Raw genomic sequence first — 12,480 nt, forward strand, 5'->3', positions numbered from 1 at the left:
TCTATTTTAAAGGTCAACTTGTTTTTAAATGAATTAAATATTTAATTAATTTAAATTATAATTTTATTGATGGGCTTACATTTTTAATGAATCTTAACAGAACTCTGTAGTCGTTAAACAGTTGTCAGCTGTTTTTGGGTTGCTGGTCAACCCATTTCCAACCATTCCACTAAAACGGGCTATGTGGGATTACCATAAAAACTAGTTTCCTCTCAATAATTTTCTTTTTCATTGTTAACGTGTTTTTCCCTAAGTCTATGTGTGAACATACATATCTTTAAGATCTACGAAATTTATTTCATAAATACATACATTTGTTATAAACAAAATTTTAGCCAAACCGATTGTTCTAGTCTCAACTGCGGGCAATTTTTAGTCTATATTTCAACTCTTCCTTTCTTTGTGAAAATTCCAACTTTTAGTTTAATCAAAGAATTTGGTATTTTTAAAATCAAACTGTTTTATTATCATTCAGTGGCTCCGACTCCTTAGTGGTTTATTGGTTCGTACATATGTAAGTAGGTATGTACGTTTGGTTGACCTTTAAGTGTGTACAGACATTCGTGGTTTATACATAGATACATATCTACTCACATATACATATACGATCTAACAGAGGGTTATCCCCTCCCCTCTGCAACCCAGCTGTGCCGGTAAGTAGGTCTTGAGACGTAGTTTTGCACTCTCTTACTCACTTCAGGTCGGTCAGACAGAGAGCGGAGAACAGGTAGACAGGTGAGTAAGCGCAGAGAGCGACATCCGACCGCCAAGCCGACGACTCTTTCGACACGAACGAAGCCCAAGTAGACACCCTTTCACTCGCACTCATTGTAGTGCTTAACAACTTGCGGACCCGACGAGACTGCCTTATACTTATTACCACAGCTCAGACGATGTCTGCCAGATTCATTTCCCTGGAAGACGTCGTCGCGTAGACAAGCTCGAATTCAAAGCGGGCGACAGCAAGTCGGCTCGTTAGCAATCGCAAAGCTTGTACAGGAGAGCCGGAGCAGCTCCAGCTGCATTCTCCTGCGAAGTGGAAAGCCCCACTGCGAGTGCGCAAAGTGATAGTGCGGGGGAGCCGTGGATCAGAACCCCGCGACGCCATATTTGTTTTCCAAACGCTAGTGTGTGTGTTCCAGCAGCTCCGGTGTGTGAGTGCAAAGACCAGCGGTAGTCTTTGCATCGGTACTCAGTTAATTTCGAACACGGTCTGGGACGGGAATGCGATTTCCAGGGCCAGCGTGAGTGTGTGTGTATGCTGTCACCCCGCTATGGACGAGTGTTCGTGCGCCCCTGTTGGTGTTAACCCGATCGAGAACGCTAGTGTGAGTGCAAGTGGCTCTGAGTGCGCGGCGAAAAATATCCGCTTACCTAAGCGAAAAAGTTCTCTCGCAACGGCCTAAGAACCGCACCTGGGTACAGATACAGTCGCAGAAATACCTGTGCACACAAACGTGGCCAGCACACAAAGCGAAACCAGAAAATCCACATTTTTGGCCTGCTCTTTGCTTTTTCCGTGGCGCTCTCGATTGGAACGCCGCTCCCCAGGTCCACAGCTCTAGCTGTATCACAACGCACTCGCAAGACAGCAACGTAGCCACGATGGGCGACTCCACGCCCATCTGTCGGTGTCGCGTGCTCTACCTAGGCAGCGCCGTGCCGCGCCAGAGCAAGGACGGCCTACAGGGCATCCAGGAGCCGCTGCGCAGCCTTTACCCCTCAGAGGGGGCCGTGGGCGCCAAGGGCATCGACAGCTGGCTGAGCGTCTGGTCGAACGGGATCCTGCTGGAGAACGTGGACGAAAACCTTAAGCAGATCACGCGCTTCTTCCCGATCGAGTCGCTGCACTATTGCGCGGCCGTGCGCCAGGTGCTCATCCCGGAGCGCGGCAACTCCCACCCGGAGCCCAAGTTCCTGCCGCTGGACTCGCCCTTCGCCCGGATGCCGCGCGCCCAGCACCCACCCATCTTTGCCGCCATCCTGCGGCGCACGACGGGAATCAAAGTGCTCGAGTGCCACGTGTTCATCTGCAAGCGGGAGGCGGCCGCAAACGCGCTAGTCAGGTGCTGCTTTCACGCCTACGCCGACAACTCTTACGCCCGCCAGCTGGAGACGGGTGGTGGTGGCGGCAGTGTCTACGGCACCCTAAAGAGCGCCGCCGGCAGCAAGTCCAGCGCCGACCTGACCAGCGTGGGCATGGCCAATGGAGTCGGAAACGGGAGCGGAGGCGGAAGCCACCATCTTACCCTTTCCGGTCAAGGTGGCTGGAGATCGCGAGCGGGCAGTACAACAACGCTGAATAGTCTGGGCCGCGCCTCTAACGGCCACGCCCCCAATGGATTGGCGATGGGCATGAACGGTGGCAGCAATGGCAGCGCGGCCGAGGGTTACACATCCGTCAAGAACTGTAAGTGTCATTCCTCGAAACCCAAATTTCTTTCTTTATTAACCTAGCAAGTAACGCAGTCTAATAACGCTTCAGGTACATTGCAAACATTATATTTAATTTTAAAATGCAATTCGTTGATTTGAAAAGGGAGCTTCCCCTTTCCCTGCTAACTAGCATATTCTCCATACGTATTGGCAGAAAAGATGTTTTGAATTCTTTCATTCATTCAATTCCATTTCATTAAATTTATCCATCTACTAATTAATATTTTTTTTAATCATTTTTCGGGCTTTCTTGATTTAACTTGCATAAAAAGAACAGTATATATACAAAGTCTTCTATACTAGTATAGTAAAAAGTATATTTTTCTGTAGGAAGAAACGGCAAGTAACAATTAAAAATCTGAATCTTCAAACACCTTAAACATTTGTGGTCAAATTGATAGCATGTGACAAGATATGTATATGTATAGTGTAAAAAACTCCTCTTCTCAAGTGCAAACTGTGCTACCTTGAGCGGCTCACAGCAACACAATTTCTTGCGACAGACAGTAGTGGTATGCAGAGGCAACGGAATGCCACTCGAACACACCTTGTTTCACGCTGGTAAATAAAAAATAGTGCGAAAGCCGAAACTGGGTGCAGTGTATTGAATGTTGACCAAATCTTTAGAGTCTCCTCGTCCAGAAGCGAATTAGCCCGAAAAAATGGTAAAACAATGAAGCGTTCGGGAAAGGGGACTTAGGTTGTGACGATGTTGACGACTTAGAGAAAAAGAAATACTATTCGTGCGTTCCAAACACTTTCCACTCATTTAAATTTCAACGACGGAGACCAGTTAGCAATGGAGACAGTAGACGAGAAGACGATGCTAAAGCCTCATCGTTTCACAAGCGCGTCTGTTTCTCCGTCATTGGTTATAGCGAAGTTATGATAATTACCATGTAAATTGCTGAAACTGAGGAAAGCATCGTTGCTTTGTGACTGCTTCCTGGCATTTTAAAATGCGCGATCTCTAGCGCGGCATCGGAATTAGCTGAATTTCGCTTTCGACTTTTCTGTACCTGAACTGCTGCCGATCGCCCTACCCAGTAGTTTATACATATATACGCATTTCGGATCACATATTTTCTATTTGCAGATAGAAAGCAGAACGATTAAGACGAAGCTATTACATATGACTTTAGCTTTATTTATTGGGTCTTAGTTATGGGGTTTGAGGTGTTTCCTTCAATGCGTGACAAACTTCTGACTGAAATTATAATACCCTCTGCACTGCAAGCGTATAATGAAAGGAAGTTAAACCTAAAAAGCGACTAGATTCATCACACCTACTAACCATATGTAACATATTAGCTCCTATGTATCAATTTGATACAGGTTTAAAAACATGCTTAAATTAAGTGAAATTAAAAAAAAAAACAATTTTTTATATATTTATTATGAACGTTTGTTTATTTTGAACAAAAAATGCTTTATATGAATTTTTTAAAGACAAAACTTGAGCCAAAATCACAAATCCGTATAAGAATCCATTTCGCCTAAGTCTGAATAAGTTTGAAGTTAAAGTTTGTAGCAAATTAATACAAAGAACGGATGCGGGTTAAGAATAAGAAACTTCTTTTTTTTGTCGACTTTGTCGTTGATTTTCTGATACTTTTACGTCAGATGTATTTTAGAAAGGTCTGATCTAAATATAAATAATTTTTAAATCAAAAAAACATACATTTTTACGAGTTAAAGATTTTCCACTATTTACAATACAAACTTTAGTTCAAAATTCTTTATTTTAAAATTTTCGCAAAACTTTAAGTTTGTCTTTAAATAATATAAAGTTTTTCGATTTATCTTTTGGCAGCTTTCTGATATAGTCTTCTGATTCCGTTATCTTCTTCGCTACGATGCAGGCATCTGACTGAAATAAAACAATCTCAGCAAGGGATAAAATCATTTCTGTGAACAAAAAAGTGGCTGTGACTTATAAAAGAAGTTATTTGCAGCTAGCCATCAGTTAATTTATTGACACACCCCATATTAGCTTCTCACAGCCTCTCGACCAATCTTTACATACTGTCTCTTCTCTTTATCCCTCTCATACTTGATTATCATTTCCCACCGAATGGATCACCAAGTCAAACAGTTAACATCAACTTATATACATTGGGACTGTCGCTTGGTCGCGTAGTTAGTGTAGAATTTCCTCCAACACACATATGTATATTCAAATGTAGATAAATTCAGGAAACTAATTGAGAAGTAGGGGACGGCGCATGTAAATTAATTATACACATGCAAGGGTGCTTAGCAAGTGAGTAAATCGAGATGAAGGCGTGAGAAACTTTCTGCTGGGCCTGCTAGTTTTCTTGAGATTGCGGTCTTGGCTTGGCGCTTTCTTGTTCTGCAAGTGACTGGAAGTCGGTAGGGATGTGTGAAACCGTGGAAGCTCTGTGGAGTGATCAAAAAGAGAGAGTCGCAGCTTGGTTGCCAGAACACGTCAATGTTAGAGTGGTTCAGTGAAACTCTGCTCAGGTCATCTTTGGCTAACACGATCCATGTGAAATTTTCTATTTAAAAGCATTTTTGATTTTATTACTTGGACTTACTTTTGTTTTTCAAAATCTTCGTTGAATGTTAAAAAGTTTGTCGCTAATAACTTTACCGTCATTCCTTAATTAAAAAAATAAAGTTTCTTTAGATTTTAGTACTTATTGCCTACAAACATTGATGCACTCTAACCTACCCTATGATTTTTCATGTGTCGTTCATTAAAACTTAAGTATTCCCAGGGATTACGAAATCATAAAATGTGTACTGTATAGTATGTAACATATGTTGTATGTGGTTAGCACTATGTGTACTGTATAGTATTTTAAATTTGAAGTGCCTAGAAATGTATTTTTCGAAAAAAATTTTATAAAAGTTTCAATGGCGGCTTTATAATATAATTGTCCAACCATTTAAAAAAAAATTAGTTTATCTCAAATCGTATAAAATTTACCAATCGCAAACAACAACGAAATATGACATTCCTATTATTTTGTGTTCACTCTGTGGCAACTTCATAATATATTCATCCGGATTGTCAAGGAATACAATAACTACATTTTTGTAGACATCATTTTTTATTTACTCCTACGATAGCGTTTATGGCAGCTTTGTATTAAAACTATCAGATTTTTTTTAAAATAAACTCGTAACTTTAGAGCCATTTAAAAAAAAAAAGTATCTTAAAACAGTGCTTTTCTTTAAATTTTGTATAGGTTGTCCGATCACGGCCGTATTGCATTAAATCAAAATATTGTTGAAAGAGATTGCAGTTCCACCACAGTTTATACGTTCTTTTAATACCGTTTGACAATAAGCAAAACGTTTTATATATTTTGGGTGTTTGTAGTGAAGAATTTTAGTACGCTTTCCTGTGTATTTGAGTACTATCAGCAAGTGAAGACTAAGAGCACTCGTTTAAAAAATGTCGGCACCTGTGGCCATAAGCTGAAACTCTTCTTCACAGACTGGCTCCAGTTTGGGGCAGCAACTTTTAAAGCGACTATTATGATGACCGCTTACGTACATCTCGCAACATTTGGGTGCTGTTGCACTGTTATGCAAAGAGGCTGGACGGACTCTGACTGGGGGCAGTGAAAAGATGGGTGCAAAAACAAAGACAAAACACATTAACCGAAATGCAGTTGCAGTTGAATGACTCAGATGCATGCAACAGCAGCACGGCAGCTTTTCTCGGGCTCAAAACAACTTCACGATGGAGTAATTCCAACGCGGGACTTGCTCGTAATGCTGTTGAAAAAGTTCGAGTTGCCGAAGCATCCGCAATATTTTAGACTTGGCTTGCGAACGACAGTATTTCATTTGTGACCTACTTGATGCTCCCCTTCAGACCTGTTTTCCCATAGAGCTCACCATCCTTTATCGCCGGCAATCAATGTAATTTTTGATATCGCATGTGTAAATGTGCTTGCTTTGCATAAATATTTCAATTTAGTTAAAAACATTTTTATACGGAGAAATCCCATTTCTGGAATGAAAACTTTTTAACTTTTAACTTTTTTGCACCTTAGCTTTGTAACACCGTCATTATACGTTCCATAATTTTATTCAAAAGTATGCAAAAGCTTAAAAAATAAAAATTCCCAAAACTTAATTTTCAAAATTTATTTTTGATATTTAATTGATTTTTTTATGGTCTTGTTATGCATACATATTAAAATTAATAAAACCTTATGATAGGTACGTATGTAGCTCCTTCTGTTCGGACCGTCCTAACAAATTTTAAATTTATCGGATTTATCATATAAACAATGGTAGGTCAACAATATATTGAGAGCTAACCCTAAAACAATGTTTAACCAGACAGATTTTGGAAACCCTGCCAACCATATTAGTTTGTGTAAATTCTTCTCTTTTTCGTTCGTTATTCTTCCGACATTCCGAGCTGACAAAGTCGGCCTAGATTCCGACTTGCAGCTGCACCTGCGCCCCTTCAACGTTTCAGACCCAGCTTGGCAAAGGCAATAATGGAAAACAGCAAGAAAACTGCATGCCAGTCGGCTGGTTTTGGTTTTTTGCATCATTGGAGGCAAAGCAAGAAAAAGCAGAGAAGGAAAACCATTCGAAATAGTGGGCAAAGTCTTGTTGCCGGTTCGTTTTCTGCCACTCCTCTTCCGCCCGACTCGCTGGAATTCGAGTGGCACCGAAAAGCGGCTGAATGCCAGCTGAGAGCTTTGCCAAGCCTTTCATATGAGGTATTTCGAGCTGCCTTTTTCTGCACCCGCAGTGGAAGAGATTTGCATCGCATCCCAGCCCCTTCCATTTGGATTTTCACGCACGCATGCGCTTCGCGCTGTCCCTCGGAAAGTGAGTGAGAGTATCAATTTTACTTTTGGTCGGCGGTGCACACTTCACTGATAATGACGTAAATCCGAATGGTTTGCTGAGGCGAAGAGCGAGAAAGGTTGTTGAAACATTTCCCCTTGGTTTCGTAGTTAGTACAGGAGCACGAAAATGTGACGTAATTAAAATCGGTAAATGGTGGAGTTAAATTAACCAACGCCGCAAGTGGAAATGTAATTTACTTTCTGCAACTACGACCGACACACGAAACAAGAGCCAGTGGACTGCTGATCAATTAAATGGTCAGGAATCCAACGGACTTCCGCAGCCATTTACGCAAATTACGTTCCGTACGCGATAAAAGTAGCTGCCCATTTACTAAACGGAAAGCGCAACTGCCCGACATCGCTTCCTTTAACAGTTGAACAATTTTCACCAGACTGAATGATCAAGTGAGGTACATACGTATAATATTATATTTAAAGATCCATTACATACTTGCAACTGACTAGGCAATGACAAATCGTCGTGAATACAGTTTTAAAAGATATTTTTAATAGATGAAAGTGGCAAGAGCAACAAACTATGTGAGTTTGCAAAGAAGTTGGCCGAATAGAGCTGTGCTTCCGGAAGGTATTCGACTGTTGGCCATGTGAAGTTCGTATTGTGCCGCTAATTAAGCAGGTTTCCCACAAACAACAAACTGTGTGTGTCTGTCGGTTTAATCTACGTTTTTTGCGGCGCAAAGACGCTAACTTCCCAACGAGAGCGACGGAGTGGGCTTTAGCTCTTATTTTCAGATCCAACCAAGTCTGGGGGTCAATAGTCCCGAGGCCGAGCGGGTTTCTCATGCTAGCTGATGAGGCAACAACGCCCAGCAAAGCTCCCGGGCAGAATAACAAACAAAACCCAAAGGCACAAACCGCGGAGCTGCGTTCGAAGAGAAATTATAAAATGGCCAGACACCGAAGCGGGCACCCAAGACACTGGGCCAGAGACTCTTCGGGTTGTCGCTGGTCGAGCTGAGCCAGCTTGGGCTGGGCCTTCAACGTGGCTGAGAGTGGGACGGGCTCAGGTAATCGGGTTCTGCTGTTGGGTTGGGTCTGGGGCCGCGCTGAACGGAACTGAGGCGGACTCGTACTGCGGCTCGGCGGTATGGCGACAGTTGCAGGTGTAGCTACGCTCAGGTTATTAAATTACTGTTATCTATTACAAAACCGTTGCCTCCGTGGTCCAAATGCGCTGCAGAGTGTCCAAGCGATCACGGAGAGGCCAGTCAAGCCAGCTCCGTCGCAATCGCCGACCAGTTAATTTGAATGCCTTTGCCGTCGCGAGACCAGCAGTCTTGGCCCGTTTTCGTTTAAAAGTGCGGATTAGACGCGCTCAGTCGATGGTCAGCGTTTTGGCTAATTTGTATGCGAGTGCTTTGTCCCAGTCTTTCCGCCACTTGCCCCTCGTCGATCTTTTGTGACTCAGCACTTCGCCTTTGCCGTAATCGGCAGCTCGAAAGGTGGGACAGCCAGCAATCGGTATCGATAGTCAGTGCACAGCATTCGTCAACCATGAAGGTCAAGGAAAATAGTACAAAGCGGGCTCCGATTCATCTATTCACATCAGAGTGTTTCAGGGAAAACAACTTAATCAGGCTTGAATGATTTTCTTCAATTGTTTTCTCCAGGTTCCTAAACTAATTATTGATCTCGTAAAATGTTCGAGAAATATCTTTAGAATGCATTGTATCTAGAGTTACTTATTATACCATATTTTCTTCTGGTAGGTCTAAGCTTACATGAAATTATTTGAAGATCTTCGCTCCATACAGTTGTCAATGTCAAACATAATCCTTATATTCTTCGGGCCATGTGAATATAGCCTTATATTTGACTTTTAATAAACTAACACCTTATCTCAATACCAACAAATCGACTTCTAATTACTGTCAAGGATTGTGCATTTGATTTACACTAAGCTTTACTTAAAACTACTCGCAAACATAAGTGATGATTTACTTCCTAAGAAAACGACAACATTGGCTAATTTTAGGCAGGTTACTTATTTGAAGCAAGGCATTAACCTAAACTAATTACAATTTACCATGGTCTCTTTCAGTTTACGGCAGCAGCACCGACCTAAACGTGACCGTCGACGACGGAGATGCGTCGTACAACGGCGACGAGAACCACAAGGTATGGAGTGGTTCGCAGGACCAGCTGGACAGCATCGGGCCCGTAGAGAGTCCCTACGAACTGTTCGCAGGAAACACGTCCACCCTGGGGAGGCCATTGCGTGCGCGCCAGATCAGCACACCCATCGACGTGCCGCCGCCGCCGGTGAAGGAGGAGCGCAAGCAGAAGCGGGATAAGAAGTCGTCCAAGTCGAGCGGCAGCCAGAGCCTCTCCGGCACTCTAATCCGTCCGAAGCCGTTGCACCCGGCGGCCCTGCACCGCTCCGGCTTCCAAGGGCCCGCGGCACCTGGCAGCACCATCTACGGACCCATCTCCGCCCAAGGCCCGCACGCCGCCCGCTACCACACGATTAGCCACCGCGGCTTCCCCCGGGTCCGCCCAGCCACTTGGCCCACCATGCACCGCCCCATCCCGCACAGCACCCGGTCCACATGATGCACCACGCCCACATGGGCGGCATGCCGCCCATGCAGATCCCCGTGATGATGCCCCAGCAGTACGCCACCCTGCAGCCATCGCGCTCCACCAGCAAGAAGAAGAAAAAGGACAAGAAGAACGGGGTGGCCGCAGGCGGCGGAGTGCCCGTGGGCATGCCCATTGTGCCGCCCATCTACGCCTACCACCAGCAGCAGCCCATGGGCGGCGTTCCTCCCCCCAGCTGGCCCAGTCACTCATCGGGGAGCCCAGGGCACTGGGCCTCTCCAGCCGCAAGCTGGCGGCATCGATGGGCACCGGTCTGGACGACTCCGGCAACTCGGGAGCCGAGTCGCCATCGCCAGGCGGCACTGGCATCTACAAGGTGGGTCTTTGTTTGTCGAGCAAGGATTGGTAAATCAATTTTGACTTCTGTAAAAAATATCAGGCTCAGAGAAAGGTGCTAAGTACTAAGTATTTTATATTAATTTTCGCCATCTAAGCTGTATGTCATGACTTTTTATACCCTTGGGTATTGTAATTTCAGTCAAAAGTTGTGTAGTTATTGCACGCAGTATCAGACAGCTCCTATAAGAGATATTTATTTAAAAAAAACTATCACGCCGTTGTTTTCAATTATATCGATTTGATTACTTCCCGATGGTGTTTTTTCGAATTTTGAATTAAATTTTATAAAAATCTAAAAATTATATAGCTGCCATATGAAAAATAAAAAAAATATTAAAAAAAGCTCATGAAAATCGGAAAACTATATCATATAGCTGCCACAGAAAAGATCGAAAAATCGATATAGAATTAACGGAAATAATGATAACATCGCTGTTTTTTATTTGACAAGCATTTTTGGAATATAGTATTTTCTAATGACTCATTAATTTCAAATTAAATTTCATAAAAATCTCAAGACTATATCATGTGGCTGTCATATGAACAATCGTCGAAAAGATAGAAACTTAAAAGAAATATCGACTTAGCTCCGACGTTGTTTAGCCTTATTATTTTGTTCGACATATTTGATGACTGCAAGGGTACACATATTTATAAGATTCGACTTGCTGAAGCTAGCCTTCTTTAATACTTAAGTTAGCAATTCTGATAGAAAGGTTAAAAATATTATTTGAATGTCGATATATAAAACCTGTTGCCTTCTAGTTTGTCCGAAATGCCAATAGCTATTTTAAAATTAGGAATACACTTCTTTTTATTGGCTTATACTCGTATGTAGCACATTACTTTTGTGGAACTAGTCAGTACTATTAAACAGCTACTACGGAATTAGAAAGATACGATTAAAAATATACGATTTAAAATACAACTATATATGTACTTCGCTTGTCTAGTATCAGTAAATTAAAAAAAAAATATTTTCTCACCAACCAAGTATAAGGCTCGACAATTAGTTACAGATACTAAATTGATTCATTTTTTTAGCGCAAGGGACACCTAAATGAACGAGCCTTCAGCTACTCCATACGCCAGGAGCACCGCAGCCGCAGCCACGGATCCTTGGCCAGCTTGCAGTTCAACCCGCCGGATATGAAGAAGGAGCGCGAGATCGCCCAGATGGTGGCGGGCCTTGACCTGAACGAAGGCGAGAGACCCATGGCCCCAAACACACTGCAGCGCAAGCAAGTGCCGAATGGCGGGGGCCACGGTCCAGGACCCGGTCAGCATCCCCACGCCCACCCTCCGCATCCACATGCCATCTACGGCCCACTGGGGCCAGCCAGCAGCTTCGGGAAGCCCAGGAGATAAGAGTTGTTGGGACCACAACTTCGTTTAGGGCTGATTTGCAAGCCGTGAATTTCACACATAGATAGATTTAGACAATGTTTAGCGATGCTGGTCAAAATAAATCGGGGTGCGATCAAAAACGGCGAGTGGAGCCAGTTGGAAATCACTCTGATTGTCCTCGATGTACACCAGATTAATTAAAAGGTGGATTAACAGTCTAGCGGAGGTCTGGCGAACGACTCCTACAAAGAAAGCAACTCTACATAAATGAATATGTGTGCCTTATTAGGTTTATACTAAAAATCCACGACATACCATATATTAACCAGAATAATACTAAGTGTAGAATATTATAATACGATACCCTGCAGTCTAAAGGCGACCCCAGACGCTCTTTCGCTTTTAGAGACACCCTCCAGTCTGTCAACGGCAATAGATAAGCTGCATGTCTACCCCAAGATCGTAAATTACCTGTATGCAAATGAATATGTACAATAAATACCTACAATAAACTGTTGACAGAGTACAATCCCGGCCCAAACCCTTTCACCTCTCTTCCACTCCAGCTGCCGCCAGACGTCTCCAATGCCAATTAGCATGCTGGCTCCGGCCGGAGTCAAGTCAGCTGTCCTCCACGCATTTGGCGATTGACACAAGGCCCTGCCACAGAGGAATGCTGGACTAACTCGGCGTTGTCGAAGTTGTCCGACTATTGCAGACGTGTGCCCTGCATTTCAACCAGTCCCATCGGATCTGCATACGAATGAGCAGCGACTTTAATGTGCAGGTCTTGCCAGAGATAGATAGATAGATAGATAGTTCAAGCCCGACAAGGCTTCAGCCCGGAATTAAATCAACCATCTATCGAAGTTCGCGAGATGAGGCT

At 43.4% G+C, this 12,480-nt stretch overlaps 1 protein-coding gene across 1 annotated transcript; it reads left to right on the forward strand.

Annotated features, from left to right (window-relative positions):
- The first annotated feature begins 397 nt into the window (after positions 1-397).
- LOC108101989 lies at positions 398-12,120 on the forward strand. Its single transcript, XM_017206584.2, is given in 5 exon segments — positions 398-2,410; positions 9,349-9,786; positions 9,789-10,073; positions 10,076-10,224; positions 11,292-12,120. Coding segments are annotated over 5 exon segments (2,001 nt in total). The 5' UTR covers positions 398-1,605; the 3' UTR covers positions 11,616-12,120.
- The last annotated feature ends 360 nt before the right edge of the window (positions 12,121-12,480 follow it).

The sequence above is a fragment of the Drosophila ficusphila genome, unplaced genomic scaffold, assembly GCF_018152265.1.
Source record: "Drosophila ficusphila isolate 14025-0441.05 unplaced genomic scaffold, ASM1815226v1 contig_2, whole genome shotgun sequence".
Lineage (NCBI taxonomy): Eukaryota > Metazoa > Arthropoda > Insecta > Diptera > Drosophilidae > Drosophila > Drosophila ficusphila.